Source organism: Dromiciops gliroides, chromosome 1 (genome assembly GCF_019393635.1).
Source record: "Dromiciops gliroides isolate mDroGli1 chromosome 1, mDroGli1.pri, whole genome shotgun sequence".
In the NCBI taxonomy this organism is placed as follows: domain Eukaryota; kingdom Metazoa; phylum Chordata; class Mammalia; order Microbiotheria; family Microbiotheriidae; genus Dromiciops; species Dromiciops gliroides.
In genome coordinates, this window is record NC_057861.1 from 584639729 (window position 1) to 584663604 (window position 23876).

Consider the following 23876-nt stretch of genomic DNA (forward strand, 5'->3'; position numbering starts at 1 on the left):
AAACAAAAACACAGCATCCCTCATTTATATATTACTGACAAAAGTAGCACTCTACATATTTAGCAGTCAGTAGAAAATGCATCTCTGTTATCTGGAATAGAGTGGGGAACTAAGAAATGTGGGTGGGTGGGGGGGAATCTCCGTGCCACAAAAATCTATTTGATAAAACATACACATTCCTTTTAGGAAAGCCTTTTCTCACTCCACTTAGAGAATATTTATTTTTGCTTTAGGAGTAGCATATTGGAAGAGAAAGATGGGTTGGTACAAGCAAGAAATTCTGATGGCATTTACAAATGACAGCCTAATAGTAAGAGAGGAGAAAAAAATTATAGAAAACAGACACAAGAATTTTAAAAGCATGGCACTCTGAGACAATTTTGCTTATGGATAAATAGCACTGCACACCTTAATAGATCCTAAGGGAATCACGATATCAGAGCAGATAATTGATGATCATCCTGAGTCATAAAGAAAAGGTTAAGTTCTGTTCAGTGTTTAAGAAGGCAGGAAAGTGTGTCACATTTTTTGGAAAAAGTGTCTACAAAATTATGAAAATATAAAAATGTTGGTTCTTAAAGTGGTAAACCATCAACAATTTAGGGCACTCAGCTATCCAGAAATATTCTTAATTTTTTAATTTATTTTTATTTACTTGTGGGGCAATGAGGGTTAAGTGACTTGTCCAGGGTCACACAGCTAGTAAGTGTACTGCGCCACCTAGCTGCCCCCTTGAAAGATTCTTTTTTGAAGGGTTCTAGGCAGCCTTAGTCATGTCTTTCTGTATATTTGTCTGTTTTGTCTATGTGTCCATGTGATGATATAAAAGATTGTGCAACATGTGTATTTGTATTTTATCACTGAGGAAATAGGAAACCCCTGAAGATTCTGGAATAGAGGTATGACATGATCAAATATGTACCTTAGAAAGATTATTTTAGCAACTCTTTAAAGTTTGAATAGGAGAGTATAAGTTTTGGAGGCAGAGAGACTGATTAGGAGGCTATTACAGTATTTTAGGCAGGAGGTAATGAAGTCCTTAAACAGAATGTAGGTCACATAATTAAAAAAATGATCTTCAATATTGAGGCTACATATCCATTTAAAGAGTATTGTAAGATATGATGTAAGGTGCTCTTCTAAGCCTGATTTCTGCCAGATTACTTTCCAGTTTTCCTAGCAATTCTTATCAAATAAGGATTATTTTCCCCAGGTAATTTATTTTTTCACTTTATCAAACATTGGATGATTGAGTTCCATTGGTTCTGATTCTTCCTTGTGTAGCCTGTTCCATTGATCTATCTTTCTATGTTTAACCAATACCAGAGAGTTTGTGACTTCTGCTTTAAAATATTTTTTGAGGTGTGGAAGTACTATCCTCTCTTTACACCTATCTTTTTTCATCATTCCCCTTGATATTCTAGATCTTTATTTTTCCAAATAAATTTTGTTATTATTTTAGAAAGTTAAATAAAAAGTATCCCCATAGTAATTTGATTGGTATAGCATTAAATGTATAAATTAACTTTGGTAGCATTATCATTTTTATTAGTATGGTCTAGTTATGAGCACTGAATATGGAATGATGGCCACATAAGTAGAAAAGTACAGATATAAGAGATATTGGGGGTAGGTAGTATCGACAAGGTATGGTAGATGATTATATTAGAGCTGAGGGATAAGGAGAAATAAAAGATAACTGAAATTTAGAACTTGGGCAAATGTTAAGATATGCAGCTATGTGGGGCAGTAGTTATATTGCTGGACCTGAAGTCAAGAAGACTCACTTTCCTGAGTTCAAATCTGGCCTTAGATTAGTTGTGTGGCTCTAGGCAAGTCACTTAATCCTGTTTGCTTCAGTTCCCCATCTGTAAAATAATCTGGAGAAGGAAATGGTAAATCACTTTCAGTATCTTTGCCAAGAAAACCCCTGATGGGGTCATGAAGAATCAGACACAACTGAAATGACTGAACAGCAAAAAATGATAACATAGTAGTGTCCATTATGGAAATAAGGAAGTCTGATGGAAAGGAGGGTTTAAGAGAGAAAATAATTACTTTTATTTGGGATATGCTGAATCTGAGATTCTGATGATAAAGCCAAATGGAGATATCCCCATAGACAGTTGGGGCTACAGGATTATAGCTCAGCAAGGAGATTAAAACTGAATAAAGAGCTCAGAGACACCCATTTAAATGTGATCATTCAACCAATGGATGCTTTTAAGATTGCTAAAAAATAGAATGTATATAGAGAAACAGTCCAATGAAAGGGAGCTAGAGGAACACCCAAACTTAGGGAATAAGAGATATATGATGATGCAGAAAAGGGGACAAAGAAATAGAGGTCAAATGGTTAGGAGGAGGACCAGGAGAGAACAATGTCACAAAAGTCACAAATGGAGAGTATCTAGGAGAAGATGGTCAAAAGTGTTTAAAAATTGCAGAAAGGTCAGAGCTGATGAAGATTAATAAAAGGTCCCAGGATTTGGCATTTGGCATCATTTGCAATCTTTGAGAGAGCAGATTCAGTAGAGTAGATTCAGTAGTCAAGATTGGGTTTTCCATAAGGTTCAGTGGTGACTAGATATTGAGGAATTAGAAGGAGTAAGTGTAGAACAAAGCTTCTTAAACTATGGGCTGAGACCCCATATGGGATCACATAACAGAAGGTAGGGCTTGTGAAAAATTTGGCAACAGGAAAGGTTATGTATATCTATTCTATATACTTATATATCTGGGGTCACATAAAATTTTCTTGGGCCAAAAGGGGTCATAAGTAGAAAAAGTTTAAGAAGCCCTGGTGTAGACTCTTTTTAGGAATTTGGCAACCAATCAATCAGTATTTGAGCCTCAGAATCTTGGGTATCAGTGGCTTCTTCTGAATTTCAGGTCACAGACCAGTGAGGGGGTCCAGCAGTTACCTGGGGGGAAAATACGAGGGGTCTCTGCAGGAACAGAGGCAGAGCATGTTGCCCAGGAAGGGAACTTGAGTGGCAGAGGCCCAGTGGGGGAGGGGAACAGGCATGCCAAGCTTGTAGATCACAGAGAATCAGATTTCAATCAGATTTCTGCTTCTGGGTTAAAGAGCAAGCAGGCCCATGGTTGCTTACAGGCCAGGCAGGCTGAGAACGAGCCTCTACTTAATGCATACCACCTGGGTCCCCCTGAACCTTGGGACAGTACATCCTGGAAGCAGTGTCCCACTTTAAGAAGGAGTTAAAAGTCAAGAAATAGGTGGCCAGGATAAGCAGGCAGAAGAAGAAGTGGACCATTGAAAGTTTCTTTGGTGACAAGATAGATCAAAATACACCATCGGAAGAAGATAATAACAAAGTAAAAGCTCCTACATCCAAAGCTTCCAAGAAAATATGAATTGGACTCAGTCCATGGAAGCACTCAAAAAGGACTTTGAGAGAATGGAGGGAAAAGTAAGAGAGGTAGAGGAAAAAATGGAAAGAGAAATGAGAGTGATGCAGGAGGGTCATGAAAAAAAAAGTCAACAGCTTGAAAAGCCAAATTAGTCAAATGGAAAAGGAGGTTCAAAAGCTCTCTGAAGAAAATCATTGCTTAAGAATTAGGATATAGCAAATAGAAGCAAATGACTTTATGAGAAATCAAAACACAGTAAAGCAAATCCAAATGAATAAAAAAGAAGGCAATGTGAAATATCTCCTTAGAAAAACAGCTGACCTGGAAAAGAGATCCAGGAGAGATCATTTGAAAATCATTGGACTACCTGAAAACCATGACCAAAAAAAAAAAGAGCTTAGACATCATCTTCCAAGAAATTGTCAGGGAAAATTGCTCGATTATTCTAGAAGCAGAAGGGAAAATAGAAATTGAAAGAATCCACTGTTCACCTCCTGAAAGAGATCCCAAAATGAAAACTTCCAGGAATATTATAGACAAATTCCAGAGCTCCCAGGCCAAGGAGAAAATATTACAAGCAGCTAAAAATAAATAATTCAAGTATTGTGAAGCTACAGTCAAGATAACCCAAGATGTAATAGCTTCTACATTAAAGGATAGGAGGGCATGGAATATAATATTCCAGAGGGCAAAGGAACTAGAATTATAACCAGGAATCACCTACCCAGCAAAACTGAGTATAATCTTCAAGGGGGAAAATGGGACTTCAATGAAAAAGAGGACTTTCTGATATTTGTGATAAAAAAGAACTGAACTGAATAGAAAATTTGACTTTCAAATACAAGACCCTAGAGAAGCATAAAAAGGTAAAAAGAAAAAAGAAATTATGACGGATATTAAAAGGTTAAACTGTTTACATTCCTTCATGGAAAGATGATACTTCTAACTCATAAGAACTTTCTCAGTATTAGGGAACCTAAAAGGATTATACTTAGAGGGCACAGGTGTGAATTTCATATGAAGGGATGATATCCGTAAAACACACATTTTTTGTTTATCTGTTTTTGTGGGGCAGGCAGGGTGGGGTGGTTTATGTCTGGGGCTGGATTTGGGCTTGGGGTCTTCTGGGTCCAGGGCTGGTGCTTTGTCCACTGTGTCATCTAGCTTCCCCATGATGACATCTTTAAAATAAAGTTAAGGAGTAAGAGGGATGCACTGGAAGAAAAGGAAAGGGAGAGGTGGAATGGGGTAACGTAGCTCACATAAAAGAAACAAGAAAAGGCTTATGGAGTGGAGGGGGAACTGGGGGGGGGAGTGAGTTAGTCTTACTCTCATCAGAATTGGTTCAAATAGGGAATAACATACACACTCAAGTGGGTATAATAATATATCTTGCTGGGAGGGAAAGTGGGAGGGGAAGGGGATAAGGAGAGAGAGGTAAAGGAAGGGAAGGCAGATTGGAGTGTCCCAGGTAAGGAGAGGAAGTGTATTCCACACATGTGGGGTAACTAATACAAAGACACCAAGATAGGGGCAGCTAGGTGGCGTAGTGGATAGAGCACTGGCCCTGGAGTCAGGAGTACCTGAGTTCAAATCCGGCCTCAGACACTTAACACTTACTAGCTGTGTGACCCTGGGCAAGTCACTTAACTCCAATTGCCTCACTAAAAACAAAAACAAAAACAAAAACAAAAACAAAAACAAAAACAAAAACAAAGACACCAAGATAAAAGATGTAGTGTCCTATGTAAGAAACAGAGAAGGATACTTTGGCTGCATCTTAGAGTGTGGGAGGAGTAATAACGTCCAATGAGTTTGTGGAACAAAAGTAGAGTCAGGTTGTATAGGGTTTTAAAAGATAACTAGAAGAGTTTATATTTTGTATTAGAGGTAATAGGAAACTGTGGGAGTTGATTGAATAGGAGGGTCACATGGTCAGATCTGTGCTTAAGGAAAATTACTTTAGCAGTAGTGTGTAGGGTAGATTGGAGAAGTTGGAGGCAAGGAGACCAATTAGGAGGCTGTTGTAACAATGTACTTGAAAGGTGACAATTGGCTTAACCAAGGTAGTAGCTATGTTAGTGAGAAGAAGGAAACCTTCTAGGAAAATTGGAAAGAAGCCTGGCAAAAATTAGACTCAGATAAACATCTTATACCATATTCCACAATAAATCCAAGTGCATATATGACATGATACTAAGGATCATAATATTTTTTAAAATAGTAAACAGACCATATAGCTTTCCTTTATAAGTGAAAAATTCTTAACCAAACAAGGTATTGAGGCAATTACGAAAACTAATATAGATGATTTTGATTACATGAAATTTTAAAAAAAGCTCTTCCACAAACAAAATTAGGTGCAGTTAAGATAAAAAGGAAATTGTTAATGGGGGGGAAATCTAAGGCCAAAAGTTATTTCTCTAATAGAGAAATGGTCAAAGGATAGGAACAAACAGTTCTTAAAATAATTGCAAGCTATTAACAACTTTACAAAATAATTCTCCAAGTGACTAATAAATAATAAGAGAAATGCAAATAAAAACAACTCTGTGATTTCACCTTGCACCCAGAAAATCATTAAAGATGACAAAAGATAAGGAATAGTCTATATTAGAGGGATTGTGCAAAGACAGCCATATTAAGCATCATTACTGAAGCTGAGAATTATTGCAACCATTTGGAAAAGCAATTTGTAATTATGTAAATAAAATGGCAGAAATGTTCATACCCTTTGACCTAGTGACTGGTAGGCACATTCCCTAACAACAACAACAACAATAACAACAACAACAACAACAACAAACAAACAAAAATCACCAGCATTTACATTGCACTTTAAAGATTTGTAAAGCACTTAACAAATATCTTTTTTTAATTCCATAAAAGTATTTTATTATTTTCCAGTTACATGTAGAAATAGTATGCAACATTTGTTTTTTGTTTTTTGTTTTGTTTTGTTTTGTTTTTAGTTTTAGTTTTTTTTGGTGGGGCAATGAGGGTTAGGTGACTTGCCCAGGGTCACACAGCTAGTATGTGTCAAGTGTCTGAGACTGGGTTTTAACTCAAGTCCTCCTGAATCCAGGACCAGTGCTCTATGCACTGTGCCACCTAGCTGCCCCTGCCACATTTTTTATAAGATTTCTAGTTTCAATTTTTTCTCCCTCCTTTCCCGGTCCCCAAGAGAGCAAGCAATCGAATATAGGTTATACATGTACAATTACATTAAACATATTTCTGCATTAGTCATGCTGTGAAAGAAGAATTCAGAGCAAAAAGGAAAAACCTCAAAAAAAGAGAAACAAAAAAAATACAGATAGTATGGTTCAATCTGCACCTAGATTCCATAGTTCTTTTTTCCCCCTTTTTTCTGGATTTGGAGAGCATTTTCCATCATGAGTCCTTTGGAACTATCTTGGACCATTGTATTGCTGAGAAGAGTCAAGTATATCACAGTTGATCAACACACAATTTTGATGATACTGTGTACAATGTTCTCCTGGTTCTGGTCATCTCACTCATCATAAGTTTATGTAAGTCCTTCCAGGTTTCTCTGAAGTCTGCCTGCTCATCGTTTCTTACAGCACAATAGTATTCCTTTATATTCATATACCACAACTTCTTCAGCCATACCCTAATTGATGAGCATCCCCTCAATTTCCAATTCCTTGCCACCACAAAAAGAGCAACTATAAATATTTTTGTACATGTGTGTCCTTTTCCCTTTTTTATGATCTCTTTGGGGGAAAGACCTAATAGTGGTGTTGTTGGGTCAAAGGGTATGTAAAGCTTTATAGCCCTTTGGGCATAGTTCCAAACTGCTCTCCAGAGTGGTTGGATCAGTTCATAGCTCCACCAACAATGCATTAGTGTTTCAATTTTTTCACAACTTCTCTAACATTTATTATTTTCCTTTTTTGTTATATTAGCCAATCTTATAGGTGTGAAGTGGTACCTCAGAGTTGTTTTAATTTGGCAATAAAATACATTTTTAAAATTAAAAAATGCAAACAAGAGATATAAGTAATAATCTACTAAATATATATATGCAGCATAAATATAAAGTTAATAAGTATAAATGCATACAAAGTAATTAAATACAAGGTAGTTCTGGACAGAGAGCCCTAGCAGTCAGAGATTTCAGAAATGACTTCAGGCAGAAGATGATATTAGAGTTATTTCTTTTTTTATAATTAAAAATTTTTTCTTGTTTAGAAGTTTATTTTCCCAAATATATGTAAAAAAATGTTGACATCAATTTTTAAAAACTTTGTGTTTCAACTTCTCTTCCTCCCTCCCTTCCCACCCACCACCCACAAGAACTCAAGCAATTCAATATAAGTTATACATAAGTAGTCATGGAAAACATTCCCACATTAGCTATGTTGTGAGAGAAAACAGTTAAAAAACAAAACTTGAGATTAAGGAATTGTCAAAGAAAAAAAATTTTTTTAATGTGTTTCCATCTGTTTTCAGATACCATCAGTTCTTTCTCTGTAGATGGGTTGCAATTTTCATAAGTCCTTCAGGGTTATGTTGGATCATTGCCTTGCTGAAAATAACTACATGCTTCCCAGCAGATCATCTTACACTATTGCTGTTATTTTGTATACAGTACATTTCACTCTGCTTCATTTCATATAGGTCTTTACAGGCTTTTCTGAAAGTATCCTGTTCATCATAACTTCTATATAGTACCTTAAACTTGACAAAGGATTTTCTTCACAATAGCCCAGCAAAGTATGTACCATACATTTTTTTTGCTGGGCAATTGGGGTTAAGTGACTTGCCCAGGGTCACACAGCTAGTAAGTGTCAAGTATCTGAGGCCGAATTTGAACTCAGGTCCTCCTGAAATCAGGGCTGGTGCTTTATCCACTGCGCCACCCAGCTGCCCCCTGTACCATACATTTTGCCATTATAGTCAATCATCATGACTATTTCCCTTCATTCTATTCTCTTCCCACATATTTACTCTATTTTCTATCTTCTTTTACCCTATTCCTCTTCAAAAGTGTTTTGCTACTGACTGGTCCCTCCCCTGCTCTGTCCTCCCTCCTTTCTTCCTTCCCTCCTTATCCTCTTTCCCATCTACTTTCCTATAGGGTTAAATAGATTACTCCTTCCAACTGGGTGTGAATATTATTTCCTCCTTGAGCCCACTCTAATTCTGTGTTCTAAATTTTTCTTCCTACCTCCCTCCTCAACTCTCCCTATGAAATCAAGCAATTCAATATGTCATAGTTATGCAATTATGCAGAACATCTTCACCTTCCTTAAAGTGTTTTGCTTTTTACTGCTCTCTCCTCCAATCTGCCCTTCCCTCCTTCCCCTCTCCTCCCCATCCCCCTTATCTCCCTCCCCTCCTACTTTCTTTCCCTCAGGGCAAAAATATATTACTTTACCCACTTGAGTATATATGTTATTCCCTCTTTGAGCCAATTCTAATGATAGTAAGGTTCACTCACTCTTCCACTCCTTCCCCCTCTTTCTCTCCATAACCTTTTTTATTGTTTCCTTCATGTGAACTACCTCTCCCCAGCCCCTCTTTCCTCTTCCCCCTCCCCAGTCTATTCCTTCTATCCCTCAACCCTATTTTAAAGTTGTCATCATGGGTTAGGTTGGTGGCACAATGGACAAAGCACCTGGACCCAGGAGGCCCCAAACCCAAATCCGGCCCCAGACATAAGACACTGCACCCTGTTTGCCCCACAAAGAACAAAACATAAGTGCTTTATAGATATCCCTTCATATTCAGTTCAGACCTGTGTCTTCTGTGAATTCCTTACTGAGAAAGTTCTTATGAGTTCGAAGTATTATCTTCCCATGTAGGAATGTAAAGAGTTTGATCTTTTAATATCCCTCTTGAAGTTTTTTTCCTGTTTACCTTTTTATGCTTCTCTAGGGTCTTGTATTTGAAAGTCAAATTTTCTATTCAGTTCAGGTCTTTTCATCACAAATGCCTGAAAGTTCTCTTTTTCATTGAAGTCCCATTTTTTATGGATTATAGTCAGTTCTGCTGGGTACATGATTCTTGGCTGTAGTCCCAGTTCCCTTGCACTCTGGAATATCATATTCCATGCCCTCCTATCCTTTAATGTAGATGCAGTTAGATCTTGTTTTATACTTATTGGAGCTCCACAGTATTTGAATTCCTTTTTTTCTAGCTGCTTGCAATATTTTCTCCTTGACCTGGGAGCTCTGGAATATGGCTATAATATTCCTGGAGGTTTTCCTTTTGGGATCTCTTACAGGAGATGATTAATGGATTCTTTCAATTTCTATTTTGCTTTCTGCTTCTAGAATATCAGGGCAATTTTCCCTGACAATTTCTTGGAAGACTATGTCTAAGCTCTTATTTTGGTCATGGTTTTCAGGTAGTGCAATGATTTTCAAATGATCTCTCCTGGATCTATTTTCCAGGTCAGATGTTTTTCCAAGGAAATAATTTATATTGCTCTCTATTTTTTTATTCATTTGGATTCGCTTTACTGTGTCTTGGTTTCTCATAAAGTCACTAGCTTCCATTTCTCCAATCCTAGTTCTTAGGCAATAATTTTCATCAGACAGCTTTTTTATCTCCTTTTCCATTTGGCTTTTCAGGCTGTTGACTTTTTCTCATAGCTCTCCTCCATTGCTCTCATTTCTCTTTCCATTCTTTCTTCCACCTGTCTAAATCTTCCTTCTATCTCTCCTTTCTCTTCAAAGTCCCTTTTGAGCACTTCCATGGCCTGAGACCAATAGATATTTTTCTTGGAAGCTTTGGATGTAGGGGCCCTGAGGTTGTTATCCTCTTCTGAGGGTGCACCTAGATCTTCCTTGTCACTAAAGAAACTTTCTATTGCTCTCAACTTTCTTTGCTTGTTTTTTACTTGACTTTTAGCTCCCTCTTACAGTGGTGCCCTACTTCTAAGTTGTTCCAAGCTTTAGAGGGTCCCAGGTGTTTTGGTTTGAGGGAGGGCAGGTTTTTCTCTTGCATGTCCTGTTCTCTGGTCCGAAGGTAAGCTCAAGACAACTTGCTAGTTAACTAGCTAGCAGAGTGTTGTGGTGGTTTTTAGCTTCAATGAGCCTGCACCTTGCCCTGACCAGGGCATCACACTACTCAAGATTTCTTCCTGGTTCCCTGCTGGGGTGAGCTATCCAAATTCCTCCTCTGGTCCTGCAGACACCCCTGTATTTTCCACCCCCTGGGCCAGCCATTCAGCCCTCTCACCTGAAGGTAAGCTTAGTTCCAAAAGATGACAGTGCTGCAGCTGATTCAGAGGCTGGAGGTAAGTTCCCCTTGCGCAGAGTGTTTGGGGTCTGTGTTGGCATAATTGCGGGGTTTGATTCTGCTCACAGCCCAGTATGGCCCCCTCTAATCTGGAAAATAATCTCAGCTGTCTTTTTTTGAGGTTTGTGACTCCAGGGCTTCTTTTATTGCTGTTTTGGGGGTAATTGTGTCAGGAGCTCTGTGTGTTTAATGTCTTTCCCCTGCCATCTTGGCTCTGCTCCACTAGAGTAATATCTTAAAGGAAGAGTCAGGGACTCTGCAAGTGGAAATAAGGGAGGAGCTCATTCCAGACATGGGCAACAGCTAGGGCAAAGGCATGGAAACAGGAGCCATGGAGACAGTGTTATGTGTGAAGAACAGAGAAAAGGTCAGTTCAGCTGCATTGAACAGTGAGTAAGGGGGAGGGGGTTAATGTCTAATAAGACAGAATCATTCAGTTGAGGCCAGGTTGTATTGGGCTTTAAAAATTAGACAGAAGAGTTTATTTTTTGTCCTAGAGCCAATAGAAAATCACTAAGTTATTGAGTGAGGGACCAAAATGATCAGATCTGCTCTTCCACCAATAGGGTACAAGCATAGGTACAAATACAAGCATTTCCCCATAGCATTCCTGACAGGGTATTTTTTTCTTGCCTTGTCTTATGCAGATAGAACATAATAGAGTGAAAATAGTCCTGGGATTGGAGGTAGAAAGACCTGGGTTTAAATTCTCCCTTCCAGCTTTATGAACATGGAGAAGTCACTAACTTCTTTAAGCCTTGGTTTTCTCATTTGTACAATGGGAATAGTAATATCTTTGGGGTCTTCTTTGAGGGTCAGATAAGGTAGTGTATGCAAAGTGTTTGCAAATCTTAAAGCACTCAATATTTATACATGACATTTGTAATTATTACTTCAACTGCTCCATTATATTTCTCTATTTAGTGACAAACTAGTTTTCATAAATACTATATTTGTGCTCTGGCTTCCTTGATACATATACTAGGATACTTGGATTATACTAGTTTAGTTTCAACTTGTTGAAATTATTTCTAAAATTCTTGAGTCTCTTTTCCTGCCTTAGTAAGGAGAATATATAGTTATGATTGAATCTTTCTTTACTAATAAATTGTCATTGATTAAAAGTGTACAAGTTTTCATTATTCCTTATGAATATATTGCCTGGGGTTATAGTGGACAGTGGAAAATAAAGCAGGGTTCTTTCAGATGTGGGCAAAAAGAATCCTCCAGCAGTGTACAGGAAGAACCTGGGACCATTGGTCTGCCTTTTTTGGGAGTCATAGAGCCAGAAATGATAGGATAATGAATTTCGAATTGAAGGGATATTAACTCTTTGTGAGGAGAGGCTGTTTCATTTATTTTGTTTATATTTTCATTGTCTAGCACAGTACCTGGTACATAGTAGCTGCTTAATAATTACTTGTTGATTATTTGGAGATCATGGAGTTCAATCCTTTCATCTTATAGATGAGGAAACTGAGACTCAGAAAAGGTAAATGACTTGCCCAAGACACATAGCCAGTAAGTAACTAAGATGGGATCCCAACCCAAGCATTCTTGATTCCAAGTCCAACACTCTACTCACTAGCCCAAGTTGCCCCCTAGCAATGGGGTAATAAAAAAATGAGGAATAATTATATATCCCTGTTTTGTTACTGCTTTCCTCTCCATTGAAACAAGCAGTTATGTCATCTCTTCACAACTACTTTTTAGTTCTGACTCATCTAAGGAGGGTAACATCTTTTTGATGCTCAGCTCTTTAAATTTCAAGCTCTCCCTGGAGATATGCAGCATAACTGGCATCCAACCCTTGGGAGGGGTTCAACCTTCATTTGGGTATGTTCCCTATGAAAGCAGGTCCTTGCACAATCCTTGGGCCAGGATGACGTAGAGGAATAAGTGGAAGTAAAAACAGAAAGAGTCTTAGCTTTGGGGACTGATTTGTTCAAAAGATCTTTTTCTCCACCCCTTTTTCCTCCATCTTCCAATAGAATCCTGGCCAAAGCACCAACTGTGGGAACAGAAGTCCACTCCCACTGACTTGGACTTCCACCAGAGACTAGGTCCCTCTAACTATATTTACCCATATTCCCAGTTAACTACGGCATGCATATGTGTGTGTGTGTGTGTGTGTGTGTGTGTGTGTGATGGGGCATATGCGGAAGCAAAAATGTACTCAAACGTCACTCCAGCATTAACTATAGTATGCTTCTCTATATGTAGCTTGTCAGCTTATATATAGGTGCTTACACTGTGTATATTTCTAGCTCTACTCACGTCTCAATAAAAATTAGACAGGTTGATTTTCCCCCCACTACAGGAAGAGAAGGGATAAAGTCTAACTATCTTGAAAGTTTTCAGAGCCTAGTTGGCTACTGAAACCATCTTTAGTTTATAGGATTACATTGAGCTTGCTTGTTTTTCATAGAATCATAAATTTAGAACTGGAATTAACTTTCAAAACCATTTATTTCATGTCCTTCACTTTACAAATGAGAAATATGAGGCTTAGATAAGTTAATGAAAAATCAGGGCTAGAATTTAAACCTTAATTTTTTGACTTCAGAGCCAGCACTTTTCCCACCATACCACACTGAACCCCACCCCCCATTGACTTTCTATCTCTCCCTATTTTTCCTCCTTCTTTTATCTGTCTCCATAGATTAAAGGAACATCTACCTGCATCAGAGTCAGCTCAACAACCTTGATTGAACCCTATATTCATTGACCACATGCAATTTAGGGAGAAAATAAAGGAAATAGAAAAATCAGTGGTCCTGCTGTTCATAGTCATGTAAAGAATAACTGAGGAAACACTGTAGAAAAAGACTTTAGGGGCAGCTAGATAGCACAGTGGATAAAGCACCGGCCCTGGATTCAGGAGTACCTGAGTTCAAATGCAGCCTCAGACACTTGACACTTACTAGCTGTGTGATCCTGGGCAAGTCACTTAACCCCTATTGCCCCGCAAAAAAAAAAAAAAAAAGAAAAAAGAAAGAAAAAGACTTTAAAGGGGCAGCTAGGTGGTACAGTGGATAAAGCACAGGCTCTGGATTCAGGCAGATGAGTTCAAATCCAGTCTCAGATACTTGACACTTACTAGCTGTGTGACCCTGGGCAAGTCACTGAACCCTCATTGCCCTGCAAAAACCAAAACAACAAAAAGAAAAGACTTTAAGAACTCTTAATGATGCATATTCAAGCAAGTGCTAATGAAAATAGTATAAACAATACGTAAATGCTGAGGGGATATGGGAGGAAGGCAATGTTACTAGGATGAAAATTAGATCTAGGGAGGTTCCTAGGCTAAATGTGCTTCTCTTATGCACTAATTATTTTCTATTACCTGGGCTTCAGTTTCCCCAGGTGTAAAATGGGGATATTAATAGCACCTACCTCATTGAGTTACTTACCTCCCAGGAGGAGGGAAAGGGGGAAAGGAATAGAGACAAGGAGATGGAAATGAGGAGGGAAGACACACACACACACACACACACACACACACACACAGAGAGAGAGAGAGAATAAGAATGAAGGAGAGAGAGAGAAAGAGCAAATATGAGAATTCCTTATTTTTTACCATCCAATTGCTTCAAGGCAGTAATGTGTAGTAAGTAGTAGTTGTAGATCATAGTATATACTTAATAAATGATCATTGGATTGGATTTTTTTAAAATGAGAGTTAAGATTATGCCACAAACACACATAAGATAGACCCAATTAGGAAGACCCAAGCTCAAATCCTGCCTTAGACATGACAGCATGCTGTTGCTTCTTCCTGTCTCAAGACTCTCCTCCCTTTAGTCCATTCAGCCTCTAAAGTGAATTTCCTAAAGCACTGGTCCAGTCATGTCACTCCCACATTCAGTGAACTCCAATGGATCCCCACTACCTCCAAAATCAAATACAGAATGCTCTATTTGACATTCCAAGTCCTTCATCACCTAGTGCCCTCCTGCCTTCCCAGTCCTTTTACATCTTACTCCTTCACACCGACTCTTTGATTTAGTAACACTGGTTCTGGCTGTTCCAGAAATGAGACATTCCATCTCTTGGCTCTGGATATTTTCTCTGGCTGTCCCCCCATGTCTGGGTCTGGAATGTTTTTCCCTCTTCTGTTCCCACTACTGACCTCACTTTAAGTCCCAACTGAAATCCCACCTTCTAAAGGAAGCCTTCCCCAACCCATCTTAATTCTATTGCCTTTCCTTTGTTATTTCCTGTTTATGCTGTGTATAGCTTGCTTTGTATATATTTGTTTGCATGTTGTCTTCCCTATTAGGTTGTAAGCTCCTTGAGGTCAGACTGCCTTTCACTTCTTTTTGCATTCCTATCACTTAATTCAGTGCCTGGCATATACTGGATAGGCATTTAATTTTTTTTATTGATTCATTGGTAAATAATTTAACTTCTCTGGGCCTCAGTTTCCTTATCTGTAAAATGGGAATAATAACAACTCTTATCTCATAGAGTTGTTTTGAGGATCAAATGAGATAATAAGTGCTTTGTAAATCTTGAAGTGTAATATTACTATTAATGTTAAGTATTTGCTTATGTTCTGTACTACTCAATTATAAAGCTAACAAGGCTAGGGACCATGCTCTGCATATAGTAGGGGCTTACAAAATTTTTATTCAATTGGATGGAAGTGATTCTTACATCAGTTTATGAGCCAATTACTCTCCAACCTCCAGAAATAGACTTTTTCCACTGATAACTATGATTTTGAATGAGATTCTAATCTGGGTTGTAGAACAGATCAGTTGCTATGGAAATGCCTATGGAGTTAACCAGGCCATCCAATTCCACTTAAGTACTATGTAACATGAGCTGGGATTCTGGGTGTAGTGGAAAGAGCTTAGGCTGTGGAGACAGGGAACTGACCATTGGATCTGAATGCTGTCCCTGATACTTGAATTATCCCAAGGACTATGGGCCAACTCTAACTTCTCTGAGGGCACATTTCCTTGTCTATCTGTGAGTATTCAGTTGTTTTATCTTTGATGCCTTAACTAGTTCAGTTGTTTTTAGTCATGTCTGATTGACTACATTTGCAGTTTTCTTCACAAAGACACTGGAATGGTTTGCCATTTCCTTCTCCAGCTCATTTTACAGATGAGGAAACTGAGGCAAAAAGGGTTAAGCGACTTTCCCATGGGTCGCACAAGTTAGTAAGTGTCTGAAGACAGATTTGAACTGAGGGAGATGAGTCTTCCTGACTTCAGGCCCTGAACTCTATTCACTGTGCCATCCAGCTGTTCTACCTTAACTAGGCAAAGAACACTTTTTTGATTGAATTAAATCATCAGAATAGAATATAGATAGGACCTGTACACCCCCTTGAATCAATATGATCCATTATGTGTGAGGTTGAGTAATGCTCTAAGCCAGTGGTATCAAACTCAAATAGAAATAGATCCCTCAGGTTGCATATTGATTTGGAAAACTCAAATTAACATTATCTAGGTTGCGTTGGCTTTTAAAATTTGTGTTTTGTTAAATATTGTCTGATTGCATTTTAATTTGATTCAGGCCAGCACTTGAGAGCATTGTGGACCACAGACAGTGGTGTTTTACACCTCTGTCCTAAGTAATTTGTATAAAAGGAAGAAGCTATTTCAGAAGGGACAGCTTCTATATGTTTGGATTCAAGAGATTGGAGCAAGCTGATATTTCCAGCATGCTTTTGAGGAACAAAGTTTGGACTGAGCTCTTATGGACAAAGGGAAATTGAGAATTCATTGACTCTAATGGGATTTCAGAGCAGGATCCCAAGGCTGAGGATCCTCAAGAAAAGGTCAGCTCTTCCCTCAATTTCCCCTCCCAATGCCTGTCTATCCACAGACACTATAATATAAATCTACTATTTCGTTGCAAAAACATTTCCAGAAAATTTATTGTTTTTTCATCCACAAACAGACCAAAGATTAAGGAGGAATAAGTTAGAAATGTCAAGTTAGACAAAGAATCTAATCTCTGCCTAAATATTAGAATTTTTCCTAACTGGAATCTAGAAGTAATTGTGTATGATTTCAGAACTCTTTTCATTTAAAATAAATTCCCCAAAGTCAGAAGAGGATGGAACAAGTTGGACCTTAGGGGCCATTATATTGCCCCAGGATTAAAGGAGCTCATTATTATAACAGGATGTTACATATAAAATGATGGAGGTTGGACCAGTTAATCTCAGGAGTCTTTGCCAACTCTAAATCCATGCTCCTAAATTGGGTGGAGGAAAGAGAAGCCTTCATTGTTAGGAAAGTGAAAATTAGTTTTGTTCCGCTTTCTATTATTTTTGGATTCAGGACCAATTGGTAGAGAAGTTTCTCGCCTTGATATCTACCTGGTCTCTAATTATTAGTTTGGGATCCTGAGACTCAGTAAAAACGGAAGTTACCCCAGCTCTGCCAAGGTAGATTTTTCTAGTTACTGCCATGGCACATGAGGTAGATATGAAGAGGTTGGGATTTGTTTTTATTCAGCACAAAGCTCAAACCAGGATTTCTAGCACCAGGGAAAATTCAGTTGGGGATACAGGTTGTTCAAAGGTATGATTTCTCTTCTATGAGGTCTACAGAGAGAGATCATGAGATGTGAAGAGTTGGAAGAGCTTGGAGGCCAGAGTGTTTGAAGGTCAAGAAGACTGAGAGTCAGGTATTGAAGTTCTTGTTGGGGACTTGGGGAAGGTAGAATGACTCAGAGGTCCATAGATGACAGTAGTGCTGGAGCTAGTGGTGTCAAGAAGACCTGGCTTCAAAACTTGCTTTTGATATTTTTTGCTAGGTGGCATTGGGCAAGTTTTTATGTTATCTCATCCTCAATTTTCTTTATGTATAAAATGTAGATGATAATGCCCACAGTAGCTACTTTACAGGGTTATCAGATAATGTATATAAATTTGCTTTGCAAATGCTAAAGAGCTACAGAGAATCATAGATTAGGAGTTGGAAGGACCTTCAGAGGTTGTCTTAACCCAGTCCTTTCATTTTACAGATAAGAAAACTGAAGCTTTAGGGAATTAAATTGATTTGGCTAAGTTCACACAGGTAATAAGTGTAACAGGTGTGATATGAGCCTGTGTCTTCTGACTTGGGGGCTAGTTCTACTAGTTCTAGTTCCACTGTCAGATACTTTAAACTTGTTTTATTGCATTAGGAGAAAATGCAAACAAAAGCCTCCCTCAACCATTAGAATATAAGCTCTTTGGAGGCAAGGACTATATATTTTTTATTTTTGACTTTGTATTCCCATCATCTAGCACAGTACCTGGCTTGTAGTAGGGATTTAATAAATGATTGTGGGATTGGATTGAAAAAAAAAAGAAAGCTAAGATTATGCCACAAGCACATATTTTACAAGCAGCTGCTTCTTTGGCCCTGAAACCTGTTGTGATGTGGGAGGAATAAAGTAATGCAGGACCTTTGACCTTTTTGTAAATACATCTGTCTTCAGAGTGAAAAAGAAGGAGGAGGCAGATTCACCCTCATTACTGTTCATCACCCGGTGGTAATTGGATGGTGACCCACTGCAGAAGTGAAAGCCATCAGGTCACCTCAGGCTCCTTCGGCTTGCTGATGGGGATGACAAGTTCAGTGGCAGCTACTTCCTGTTTACACTGCCAGCACTGGCTGAACATTCACCTTTCCTCTGTGGCTGTCTCCAAACGATTTCCCCATACATGCTATGCTTAGTCCCACTTCTATGCCTTAGTTCATATATTCCCCTGGCCTGAAAATGTGTCACTTCTCCAGACTCTGCCCATCCTTCAAAGCCTGGCAAACAATAGTGATATTAATAATTGATAGCAATAATTAATAACGACTAACATTTATGTAGCATTTTAAGGTTCACAAAATGCTTTACACATGTTATCTCATTTGATCCTCTTAGCAACTTTGTAAGGTAGGAGAAGTATTATTATTATTATCCCCATTTTATAAGTGAGGAAATTAAAGCCAAGACAGATTAAGTGATTTGCCAGTGCCACACAGCTAGTATATGTCTGAGGCAGGATATGAATGCAGGTCTTCCTGATTCCAAGTTCATTGGTCTATGTACTCTGCTAGTTAATTGTCTCACACTTGCCAGCTCAAGTCCATCCCCCCACTCCCAACCATTTAGTGATGAGGTTCGAACCCAGACCTTTCTGACTTCAAGTCCAGTACCACTATATCATGCTACCCCCAAATTACGGAATGATGAAAAATATGGAATAAATATACATCTATCCTTCTCTCTGCCATTTCTCTCCCTTCCCTGATTATTTCAATGCTCACTAGTCTCCTTGACTGAACTTCTGTAATCCTCCAAGTCACATACACAGACAATTTATCATATTTATCAATTTCTCATGTAATCTTAAATTATGTATTGTTAACATAATTGTTAGCAAAGAGATGGCGTCAAAACCAGCAAGACCCAAGCAGCTAGGTGGCACAATGGATAAAGCACCAGCCCTGGATTCAGGAGGACCTGAGTTCCAATATGGCCTCAGACACTTGACACTTATTAGCTGTGTGACCTTGGGCAAGTCACTTAACCCTTATTGCCCCCACCAAAAAACAAAACAAAATACCACAGCAAGACCCAGGTTCAAATCCTGCCTTTGACATATTAGCTGTATAACCCTGGCCAGTAGCAGTGCTAGATGATTATAAATTGAAGAGAAAATGCCTACTTGCATTGGGAGGTAGAGAAAATTTGCTTAATTGCTATTTCTCTATACTGGTAAAGTCACTGGTTCAGTTCTTATTCCTATGGATTTCTTACTGATCGCTTCATGTATATTAATCTTGACTCCCCAATGACAATGTAAGTTCCTAAGAGGCAGCAACTATGTTCTACTTTTCTAATCCTTCATATTACAAGCGCACTGTAGATACAGCTGAATATAATAGTCATTCAATGAAGATTTGAGGAATTGGATGATTTTTTGATTGAGTAAAAACAACTCTTTTATAGTTGGGTTCTCACTTTTGGCCTCTTTCTATTTTTCCAGTCTTCTTTCACTACCCCACCCCATGCCATCCATATTTTAGCTACACTCCTCTTTCTGTTACTTATCTTCCAATGCTGAGCCTCTGCATTGGCTGTCCCTCGTTCCTAGAATACTCCCCACCATAACCTCAGACTCAGCTTTCCCGGCTTCTTTTTTAAATGGTTCAAATCTCATTTTATGTAGGAGGAATGTCCCAATCCTGCCCATTGCTAGTCCCTTCTTACTGAGATTAACTTCTATTCACACCCTATAGAGATTTTCATACACATGGTTGTTTGTATATTCTCTCCTCTATTAGAATGTGAGCTCTCTGAGGGCAGGAACTGTGTTTTTCTTTTCCTTGTATCCCTACTGTCACATAGGAACTGCTTAATTAATGCTTATTGACTGACTGAATAGGTGTTCTGATTGGACAAGGAGAATGTTTGGCTCAGTGTAGTAAGCTGTAAGTCCTGTCTTTGACCATCTTTCTTTGTTGTTTGTTACAGATACCACTCAGCTGAACAATGCAGTGCCAACCTCCCCTCTTCTCCCACAGATGTCTCACCCTCATTCCTATCCCAGCTTGGGGCAAATCTCCAATCCATATGAACAGCAGCCTCCTGGCAAGGAACTGAACAAGTATGCCTCCTTAAAAGCTGTGGGTAAGCCCTGAAAATGCCATTCTTGTTTTCTTTTTTGAGTGAATGTGTTGCATGCACTAGTCCATATTCTAAATAAAAAGACAGACTTTCCTGGTGCTTTGAAATATTGCTCTTCAAGCATTTGGTAACTTTCTTTCCCATAGTTTTGACTGAAGCAAATGAGGAGGACACAATCCCAGCTAAATCAATGAAAAGATTCACTTTTTTTTTTTTTTTTGGTTACAGGCATGCCCAGAATAATGCTGCCCAGACCAATACCATTCTTTTCAATAATGCACTTAAGACAATAAAATCATTTCCCACTTTAATGGTCTGGATCCAGTACTGACACAGTAGAAATGCTTGATAATTGCTTATTGAATCGAATCGAATCGAATCGAACTATTGGCTCAGGCCATTATGGTAGGATGGTATTAACATCCTTAGTTTTCCTGGCTAAAAGACTTCCATTCCCTGAATGAAAGATTCTATATCTTGTTCCCTATTGTTCACCATCTTATTTTGTAGTTCAGTGCTCCCTACCCTCATGGCTTCAGATTTCCCCGATATTTGTGTACTAACTGCCCCTGTAATGTTGTTTTATCCAACATTACATTTTCATGAAACCAAGTAATAATGTTAGGCAAGGCATACCTCATGTACTTTCATCTTTGTAGTTCTAGTCTCCTCTCTAGGTACCTCACAAGGTACTACCAGGTATTAGGAACTACTAGGCTGTAGTTCTGAAATTTTTTTCAACATGTTTTATCAAATGACTAAATCAAAGAAATCCATTATTTAAAAAAAAACATTAAATTTCAAAGGTATCCTAGAGTCAGCACATATCCATCCCAATTTCCTTTGCCTATAATCTAGGAAATTAAGACCTGGAACTCAGAATCATGACCACATGGCTCTGTGTGATCCTCAGTGATCAAATTCAGGCCATATTCTCTCCTAAGCTTCTCTGATATTACTTCATTTGTTCTCTATATTCTATTTAATAAGACAGGAAAAGTAAACTCGGGCATTTTAGAAAGGCTTCCAACAACAACTGAAAAAGAAATTCTTTTTCCTAAGCCATTCCTTTTAATCAAGATATTGTTGTACTGAGATATGCTGTTTTAAGGTTTACTAAACAATTTAAAATTATCAGGGAGATAAAGTGCAAGTTGCCCACACATCTGGAGGAAGAAGCATTCCAGGCTAAGGAAAGCAAACTCTAACTATTAGAAAAACATCCATTCCTTACTAATTTTGCCCTATCTTTTACAAATGGAAATTTATTCCTATTATAGAAACCTAGACTCTCAGAGTTGCAAGAGACCTCAGTTCATGGATGCTGCAATTTACCTTCTGTTGGTAACACATTATTCATTCTCTTAAACTGAGTGAAAAGATTCCTTAGATGTCTAGAGATTCATGATGATAAATACTTTTTTTTTTTGGTGAGGCAGTTGAGGTTAAGTGACTTGCCCAAGGTCACATAGCTAGTTAAGTGTCAGGTGTCTGAGGCCAGATTTGAACTCAGGTCCTCCTGAATCCAGGGCCAGTGCTCTATCCACTGTGCCACCTAGCTGCCCCATGATATACACTTTTAATGATTTAAGAAAACAGTGGAAAAACTGATAAAGAGAAGAAGCTAGAATTCAGTGTCATCAACAAAGGTTAGCAATACATTTCTCTTCCTAAACTTTATATAAGTTGCTATAGAAATAATTTTTCTATGGCTGACAAGTTTTAGTGTTTTTATATACTTCTACATTCTAATATTTTAGGTCTTTCGAAGAACACATTATTACTTCTAGCCATAGGAGCAGCACAATTCATAAGGCATTTTATTTTCTTCTTCATGTCTGCTTTAAGGGTCACCAATCAGACTCTGAAGGGTCATTGATTGTACATGCCGGGCTTAGTTGAAAAGATCCCAGAAAACACCTCTTTGGTCTTGAGGAATCCAACTCAGCTAGACACAGCAGAGTACTCTTCTATTTGTTTTCTCTTACAAGAAATAGCGATCATTTTGAAGTCTAACTCATTTTCCCTCTAGTTTCTACTTCACTCCCTTGCAGTTCATCCTGAATGATGAATTAGAGTTAGTCTCTTAGGAAACGATCTTAAAAGTTTGAATGTAAGATAGTTTTCTACATCTTAATGAGTTTTATTTTCCCCCAGCTTGCCCTCATCCCATAGCTTCCTATGGCAACAGTGTTGCTTCTGGAAATGACCCATGGCCAAGTGCAAAGACAGGGGCAGAAAGGATTCCAACCAGTCATGCTTAATGATAATTTCTCATAGGTTCTCATCACTCTTGTCCCGTCACTTTAATTTTCCCTCTATAATGGGTGACAAGCTCATTATAGCATCAGTCCCACTACCTGAAGCAGGGATGTGGTAATTAGCATGGTCCTTATCTGTAGTGCCTAGACATCAACCAGAGGCATTCAAGTGTAGCTGAATATATGAGATTTTGTCAGTTTGATTACCAACTGTTCCCAATAGCTCCTTTCTACTACCAGCTAGAGACTAGTGTGTAAAACAGAGCTGGAAGTATAAAGGATAGTTTTGGTTTTTCCCAAAGAAAAGGAGTAATTAGTAGCAGAGTGTAATCAGTTAGACTTTTGGCCAATTGAGAAAGGAACAGTATAGCCATTGAGAAAGCCTAATGCATGTAGGCTTCAGTTTAAATAAATCCCATTTATAAAAGTCTGGATTTATAGAATCTGACAATTTAATTAATTTAGAAAGTGGAGAAGTATTTTCACAATTACTCACTTTATAAAAGGATTCACTGTAGGATCCCTCTAAATCAAGAATTCTCAACATTTTTTTTGGTGTGTCATGAACATTTTTAGCAATCTGGTGAACCATCAGAGACCACCTTCTCAAAATACTGTATATATACACACTTATATGTATACATGCACATTTATATATATATATATATATGAAATATATATATCAGCATTGCCCAACTGGAACTGGCCAGTTATGTGCCCGGGTGGCAGCTACTACTACTCACACATTGTTGTTTATCCTTCTTGCAAGTCAAGATATCGCCTTCCTAATGACATTGCTCCTCTTTGAGAATGAAGGAATAGCAACAACGACTATATATATATATGTGTGTATATATCTATATATATTTAGTTTTAAAAACACACATATCTTTTCAGAAACACATCTGTTGTATTAAAACAAGGCATTTATTATTTAAGATGAAGACTTCAGTTAAAAAACCAAAGATCATTGTGAGGAATCTTGGTCCTAAGCAGATTTAGCCATTAAAGTATTTGTCCCCTCACTTTTGATAAAGTCTCTTTTCCAGATGTCAGTGTGTGAGCTTGGATAACAAACACTTAATATCTGGGGCATCCATTTTCTCATCTGTAAAATGAGAGGACCAGACTAGGGAGAGAGAGTGGTATAGTGGATAGAGAGCTGTCCTGGAAGCCAGGAAGATGGGTCTCACTTTTGACATATACTAGCCATGTAACCTTGGGCAGGTCACTTAAATTCTCTGTACTCTAGACAACTCTCTAAGACTATAACTGCAGAGAAAGTGCTGACCTACCATTAGTAGAGGGAATTTTCCAACGTGGGAGTTCCAC

At 38.3% G+C, this 23876-nt stretch overlaps 1 protein-coding gene across 4 annotated transcripts in view; it reads left to right on the plus strand.

Annotated features, from left to right (window-relative positions):
- SHISA9 (shisa family member 9) overlaps positions 1 to 23876 on the plus strand; it is a 450559-nt gene that overhangs the window by 380143 nt on the left and 46540 nt on the right. For all 4 annotated transcript variants that reach the window (XM_043976527.1, XM_043976529.1, XM_043976528.1 and 1 more), the window contains one exon: positions 20131 to 20286. In XM_043976527.1, coding sequence (XP_043832462.1) covers positions 20131 to 20286 — 156 coding nt within the window. The remainder of the gene's footprint in view (positions 1 to 20130; positions 20287 to 23876) is intronic.